General features: G+C 41.2%; 1 protein-coding gene across 1 annotated transcript in view; it reads right to left on the reverse strand.

Annotated features, from left to right (window-relative positions):
* LOC136857948 (cadherin-AgCad1) overlaps nt 1-6,023 on the reverse strand; it is a 452,227-nt gene extending 446,204 nt beyond the window's left edge. Inside the window, exon 1 of the mRNA XM_067137073.2 lies at nt 5,970-6,023. Within this exon, the coding sequence (XP_066993174.2) occupies nt 5,970-5,997 (28 nt within the window). The 5' untranslated portion in view covers nt 5,998-6,023. The remainder of the gene's footprint in view (nt 1-5,969) is intronic.
* Between the last annotated feature and the right edge of the window lie 2,301 nt (nt 6,024-8,324).

Raw genomic sequence — 8,324 nt, forward strand, 5'->3', positions numbered from 1 at the left:
GTGTTTCTAAAATTAAGACGTATTGTGTGTAACCTTGACCTCCGACGTCTCACCGCTGTTACTTTACGGTGTAATCTTCGTCAATGAACCAACTGTACGTCTTTATAATGTGGAAATATCGCAGAATGTTTGAGATACCATAGGTAGACCACGTCACCAACAAGGAGGCACTCCGTCGTGTCGGGAAATCCTGTGAAGTCTTGACGCAGGGAAGCAATCCCGTACATCTCCAGAAATGATAAATGCACCCTGATATCACCGATCATAAAAGACAAGATGGAAGGGAAACGAGGAGATTATCCTAGACACGGAACTTCCGACAGTGGTTCGACTGATGCAGGACATATAAAATAAAAATAAATAATCCATGATAGTCGCCAACCTTCTGTAGGGACACGGCACCGGAAGATGAAGAGACTGTAAACGACTGAGCGAATTCTGTTTCTTAAAGGGTTCATAGAGAAAAATATGAAGTTATATCAGACATTTATTTACAATGAAACGTCTACTAAAATTGCAGCTTCTGTATATTTTTGAATAGATAGATAATTTTAACCAGCGAGTTCACTTCGTGGTACACGTAGCATAGTTTTAAGACTGCATTCGGGAGAAGGTGGGGTCGAACTCCATCACTAGTAACCCTGAAGGTGGATTACCTGGTTTCCCATTTTCAGACTAGGTTAATGTCGGGACTGTATGTTAATTATTTAATAATAATCACATCTGGAAAAGCACCAAGATTTTGGTGTATAATGCTGTAGTAATTCCAACAATCCGTTATCGCTGCGAAACATGGACCACTCACAGACGACGCTTCAAAAGCCTTGAAAGATACCACCAGAGATGTCTACGGAGGATTCTTAAAATCACTTGGCAATATAAACGAACACCTGCTAGCGTTCTAGAAGAAGTTAACTCTGCTAGTGTAAACTCTGTGATCATTCGACATCAGATGCGATGGACTGGGCATGTGATTCGAATGTCCAAAGAATGTCTTCCGAAATAGGCCTATATTACTTTTACAAGTTGCTTTACTTCGCACCGACACAGATAGGTCTTATGGCGACGATGGGATAGGCAAGGGCTTGGAGTGGAAAGGTACAGCCCAGGCATTTGCCTGGTGTGAAAATGGGAAACCACGAAATAAAATCTTCAGGTTCAGGTTCGAACGCACTATCTCCCGAATGCAAGTTCACAGCTACGTGACCCAAACTGCTCGGCCGCTTGCTCGATCCTGAAACAAATGATGTACTGTACTTAGTACCAGAGATGGCAAAAGAAACATTGGTGCCCCCAAGACAATTTTAAAGACGTAACTAATTAAAACATCAAAGGCTGTAACATTCCCTGAACAACTGGTAAGATCTTGCTCACGATCGTGCTGCTTGGAGGAAAGCCTTGTATAAAGGAACTGAATAATTCGAAAATCTCCGCGGTCAATCTGCAGAAAGAAGACGAGCTAGAAGAGAGCTCCAGCAAAGTGCCCAAATAAAAGGATCTCTTGCAGCGGTCCTTTCAGCCATTCGAAGGTACATCCTTAGAAATATGTCATACAGGAAGACCATCATGAGTGATCGTCCGACAACGATGCTACGGCTGATACCTTCCTAGACCCAGTCCTAAAATAGAGTCGTCGAAGTAGCACTAGTGTTGTTTCCTGAGGTTAGCTTGAAGAACTGATTTTACGTACAACTAATTGCTTTTACCATTTTTACAGACGCAAAGGTGTCGGAATTTTGTCCCTCAGACGCTATTTTACGTACGGTAGGTACCAGAATGCCTACAGACATATATGACGTATTTTAACACCTTCAAATACCACCAGCCTGAGCTGGGATCGAATCCACCAACTGCGTACCTAGGCTATATGTCATCTGAGCCACTAAGCCCGGCATAAGAAGATGAGTATAGGTTGTTCTTTATTTCCCATTCCAAATGTGGTAGAACAAATTGTTTAAGGACAGCACGCGATTTGTGGCATGCAAATTCCATGTACAGAGTGTTCCAAAAAAATTAGGGCAAATAATCGAGGCTTGGATAGCACACTCCAAAACAATTCATAACGTCCGTTGATCGATCATTTACGAGTTAGGGATATTCCAAAGTTGTACTGGTATTATCGGCAATAGCCTTACATGGCACATGACGTTTCGAATGTCTGCAGCCATGTTAGTGTACAAGAAGTGCTCAAAATGTGTAAAAAATTCGATGGCTTTTCTTTCGGCTATTCAAAAGCGTATCTTCAAGTGTTCAATCAATCACGAAGATACTGATCTGCATTTAGGACAGTCACCCAGGTGGCAGATTCCCTATCTGTTGTTTTCCGAGCCTTTTCTTAACTGATCGCAAAGAAATTGGAAATTTATTGAACATCTCCCATAGTAAGTTATTCCAATCCCTAACTCCTCTACCTACAAACGAATATTTGCCCCAATTTGTCCTCTTGAAGTCCAGCTTTATCTTCATATTGTGATCTTTCCTACTTTTAAAGACATTACTCAAACATATTCGTCTACTGATGTAATTACACGCCATCTCTCTGCTGACAGCTCGGAACATACCACTTAGTCGAGCGGCTCGTCTCCTTTCTCCCCAAGTCTTCCCAGCCCAAACTTTGCAACTTTTTTGTAATGCTAATCTTTTGTAGGAAATCAACCAGAATAAATCGAGCTGCTTTTCTTTGGATTTTTTCCAGTTCTTGAATCAAGTAATCCTGGTGAGGGTCCCAAACACTGGAACCATACTCTTGTTGGGGTCTTACCAAAGACTTATATGCCCTCTCCTTTAGATCCTTAAATACACCCCTAAATACCCTCATAACCATGTGCAGAGATCTGTACCCTTTATTAACAGTCATATTTATGTGATCACTCCAATGAAGGTCTTTTCTTATATTAATATCTAGGTACTTACAATGATCCCCAAAAGGAACTTTCACCCCATCAACGCAGTAATTAAAACTGAGAGGACTTTTCCTATTTGTGAAACTCACAACCTGACTTTTAACCCCGTTTATCATCATACCATTGTCTACCGTCCATCTCACAACATTATCGAGGTCATTTTGCAGTTGTTCATGATCTTGTAACTTATTTATTACTCTGCAAACATCCGTATCTCTGATTCCACTTCTTTACACATATCATTGATATATATAAGAAAACATAAAGGTCCAATAATACTGCCTTGAGGAATTCCTCTCTTAATTATTACAGGGTCAGATAAAGCTTCGCCTACTCTAGTTCTCTGAGTTCTATTTTCTAGAAATATAGCAACCCATTCAGTCACTCTTTTTTCTAGTCCTATAGCACTCATTTTTGCCAGTAGTCTCCCATGATCCACCCTATCAAAATAATGCCTTAGATAGGTAAATCACAATACAGTTCATTTGACTTCCTGAATCTTGCTGAAATCCTACAAGTTGAGCTTCAGTGGAATAATCTTTCCTAAACTCAAATTGCCTTCTGTCAAACCAGTTATTAATTTCGCAAACATGTCTAATACAATCAGAAAGAATGCCCTCCCAAACCTTACGTGCAATGCATGTCGAACTGACTGGCCTGTAATTTTCAGCTTTATGTCTATCACCCTTTCCTTTATACACAGGGGCTACTATAGCAACTCTCCATTCATTTGGTATAGCTCCTTCATGCAAACAATAATCAAATAAGTACTTCAGATATGGTACTATATCCCAATCCATTGCCTTTAGTATGTCCCCAGAAATGTTAACAATTCCAGCCGCTTTTCTAATTTTCAACTTTTGTATCTTACTGTAAATGTCATTGTTATCATAGGTAAATTTTAATACTTCTTTGGTATTAGTCACCTCCTCTATCTGGGCATTATCCTTGTATCCTTGTTATTGGGAGTCACGCTTGACGTTATCAATAAGGGAATCTTATGTTATTTTGGCCATGGAAGGAAAAAAGACTTAAAACAAAGAGGCATAACTCGTGAACGTTCGACGGGTTTTTTTCTTTTTTTTTTTTTTTTTCAGGTAGACTATTCATGCCTCGAACGTCCCAGCGGCCACGCTCTGGGGTCCGGCATGGGTGGATTTCTCTATATTAAATACACTACTCTTGGCCTAACAGCTACAAGTTTAGCTGTGGCCCGCCCACCTCACTAGTAGGTGGGAATGAAAACTCACTGATTGATTGATTGATTGATTGATTGATTGATTGATTGATTGATTGATTGATTGATTGATTGATTGATTGATTGATTGATTGATTGATTGATTGATTGATTGATTGATTGATTGATTGATTGATTGATTGATTGATTGATTGATTGATTGATTGATTGATTGATTGATTGATTGATTGATTGATTGATTGATTGATTGATTTAATGTCCCATATTGTTGGGCCTCTTGTATTTCACCCGTCTTGTGAACCATGAAGTTAATTATATCGACGTGTTGCATCTCTTTTTTTTTTTTTCATTATAAATGATACCTTTCTTCTCAGATTTCAGTATACTGAACGGAAGTCACCAAAAGTGATGTCATCTGTGAATTTTTATCGTCCTTTGTTTAGTACCATAATTTGAATCCCAGCAAATGCATACAGAAATATCGAAATTACCGGGCGAGTTGGCCGTGCGGTTAGAGGCGCGCGGCTGTGAGCTTGCATCCGGGAGATAGTGGGTTCGAATCCCACTGTCGGCAGTCCTGAAGATGGTTTTCCATGGTTTCCTATCTTCACACCAGGCAAATGCTGGGGCTGTACCTTAGTGAAGGCCACGGCCGCTTCCTTCCAACTCCTAGGCCTTTCCTATCCCGTCGTCGCCATAAGACCTATCTGTGTCGGTGCGACGTTAAACCATTTGCAAAAAAAGAAAAAAGAAAATCGAAACAAGAAGACACGTCCCTCTGGTTTAGAAAACTAAGTTCAGTAAGTGACTTTAATTCAGCTGTCAATTAGGTTAACTTAGATATGGATGACCAACATTAGCGACGATTAGGGGGGCGAGGTGGGGCAGTCGCCCGCCCCCACTTTTTGGAGAGGGCCGATGACCTTAGATGTTAGGCCCCTTTAAACAACAAGCATCATCACCATCACCATCAAGTTTTTGGACAAAATATTACATTTTTATTCCATTTTAACCGGCTGAAACTAGGAATTATAGGAATTATTTTTAAAAAAGCAATTTATACAAGCCCTGTTGTTTTATCAGATAATGCTTTTCTTTATTTTCTTTAATCATTACCAAAATTATTAGCGGAAATACGCACAAAATGTCCTTCGTCCCGGCTAACCGATTTGTATAGAGCCACAGCAAATAGTGTAGACTTCGCCTGTGCTATGAAGAAGGGTAGCAGGGCTATATTTTTGCTAAGGTCGTAGACAATGAGGTATGATTCACCACCTTACCGCGTGCATTCGTCAGTCTGGCGGTCTCTCTAGTATCTGTTAGTTTTTTAGTGTGAAGTTAAATAAGTTACTAAATGGTTTTAATTGTATAATCACGCCGTATTTCTTTTTAATTGTAATAAATGTGTAATATTGTTCCTTTGGCGAATGTTTTATTGTATAGTATTGAATCAAAATCTCAAAAAATCTATTATTACCGCATTTAAGTTTGTAAACTGTCAATCTTTACCTCTCTGTCGAAATTAGCTCAGAGATCATTAAAAACCATTTTGTGGCCCCCTTTTTTTGTTGTTGTTTTGACGTATATAATCCCCTCCTCCCCCCCTCCCCCTCCTATCGTCTGCTATATCCCACAAACCCGGGTACTGTTTGTTGTCTGTATACTTTTTGCCCCCGCACTTTTAATTCCCTATCGCCGCTACTGATGACCAAAACAGGAAAGGTAGGCCTACTACATATTCGAGTACTAAACTGACACAACTACCGGTACCTTCTAACATTGACATCCCTTCAAATTACAATGCCTAACAGAATCCAACGTATTTGCAGGCGAGGAACGAGAAGAACATTCACGTCCATGAGACTTACCGTAACTACCGGATTTTCGTCGTCGCATCTTTCACCTGTATGCTTCCAAAGACACTAAAGCACTGCTGTTAGCAAGTGAGATAAAGTGAGCAGGCAGCAATCAGATAAGATAATGTTGCTTCATCACCCACACTATCTCTCCTGTGCATCATAATGTACTCATCCCACATGTTGAATATTGTTAGACTAAGGTATTGAGAAGACGTCATATTTTTGTATGTAGGTATCTCCTTCCAGTTTTGGATTACAGGATGGACTCATGGACTTCCTAACAATGAGGGCGATACGTACTGTAGTATCTCGCATTGTTCCCAGTGATACGACCAGACAAAGGTTTTTATAGACTGAGAGAGTGCAGGAACCTTCGTACCGTAATCGGAGTTCTCTTTTAAAGTGTAAGAATAAATATACAGTAGAAGGATGTTGGTGGTGAATATTGCTTTAAAAGGAAGTAGGCCTACCAGCGGGCAACCATTCTATCTTAACACAAATCAGAATTGAAAATGGAAAAGGTCTGATGAATAACAGAAGGGCCGGGAAGGGCGTGAAAATTAAAATGTAGGTACCGCCACGCAAACCTAATACCATTGGAGTCGGAAAAGAACAACAGTTGACCAAGGAAGGTCAAGTAAGTGGAGGCAACGTCAGACTCAGCTAGGGAACTCCCGTAGTCACCAACCTACGCTCCCAAGCTGAGAGCCCCTGGGAGTTTTCTTTCAACTCCTCACACGACAGGCAGAGGATTCCGTGTATGCATTCTATCACACCCCACACACAGGCTTCTGAGATCTTGCAAATTCTTCCTTGTTCTCATGTCTTCAGTGACCATTTGAAATATCTGTTTGGTAATCAACCGAAGGCAGGTTGGATCTGCAAATAGCACCGCCGAATTACGGTTATAGTATAGAGGGGCTGTAGGCTATACCTAACATCAGCGCTCCTTGTAGAGGCAAGTTCAGAAAGGGCAGCCACGTTTCGAGTTGTCAAAACAAAGCGAGTTGGCGCGAGAACCTAATGATGAGGTGACATGGAGATTGTGCGTGGCGATTGAACATTATGAGTTTTAAGAAGTGAAAAGTTCAGATTCTCGCTTTCGAGAATGCCAACCAGCCGGATGCTCAGCGTACGGCTACACTAATCAGAGTAAGGTGATTGATAATGGTGGTTCCTTTCTTTTTCTTTTCAGACTTCTCATAAGTGATGATTTCTTGATTGGTTTGATGTAGGCCTAGTTCAGTCAAACGTACACCAGGCATGGCAACTATCGGTACAGGATGTTACTGGTGTTCGTGAATTTTATGAAGTGTTTTTGTATACCGAGCGAGTTGGCCGTGCGGTTAGGAGAGCGCAGCTGTGAGCTTGCATTCGGAAAATAGTGGGTTCGAACCTCACTGTCGGCAGCCCGTAAGATGGTTGTCCGTGGTTTCCCATCTTCACACCAAACAAATGCTGGTTGTACATTAATTAAGACCAAGGCTGCTTCCTTCTCACCCCCAAGCCCCTTCCTATACCATCGCCGCCATAAGACTTATCTGTGTCGGTGCGACGTAAAGCAACTTGTAAAAATAAAAAATGTATTGTACACGTCAGTCGCATTAAGACGACAGTCCGGAGATAAAACCATTTTGGAGATTTTTTATGTCTGAAATTGAAAGGGTTGAGTTTCTCTTTTCGTGTCACAAAGTTATTCCGTTGAATTCAAACAATGTATCACTTTAATAATGCTTCGTTTGCCAGTCTGCACACCGCAGAAATTGGCGTGGCATCTACTGAACTGCTTTGTTCGTTAATGATGTCACTGTTGTGTTTCCGTTCAATCAAATAAGGCCTATGCCTGTTCTTTGCAATTACGCATCCATGGGATGGACTACAGCCACCCCAATCCCACTCCCGATATATTTATACAGAATCCAGCTGTAAGATCTATAGTATTTCTGAATCATAAAGCCTGTTACGGACTAATATTTCAGTACTCGACTGTCATTGAGCAACACTGTATGCTTGTATTGGGATTCCTGATGGTATTTCAATAGTGCCGATAACTATAAGTCTTGTTTTGCTAGTGGCTTTACGTCGCACCGACACAGACGGGTCTTAAGGCGACGATGGGATAGGAAAGGCTTAGGAGTTGGAAGGAAGCGGCCGTGGCCTGAATTAAGGCACAGTCCCAGCATTTGCCTAGTGTGAAAATGGGAAACCACGGAAAACCATCTTCAGGGCTGCCGACAATGGGATTCGAAACCACGATCTCCCGGATGCAAGCTCACAGCCGCGCGCCTCTAACCGCACGGCCAACTCGCCCGGTAACTATACGTTTCGTTATTCTTGTATGTTTAATCGTTTTTGTGAGTCCTG

This window comes from Anabrus simplex, chromosome 1, assembly GCF_040414725.1.
Source record: "Anabrus simplex isolate iqAnaSimp1 chromosome 1, ASM4041472v1, whole genome shotgun sequence".
Classification (NCBI taxonomy): Eukaryota; Metazoa; Arthropoda; class Insecta; order Orthoptera; family Tettigoniidae; genus Anabrus; species Anabrus simplex.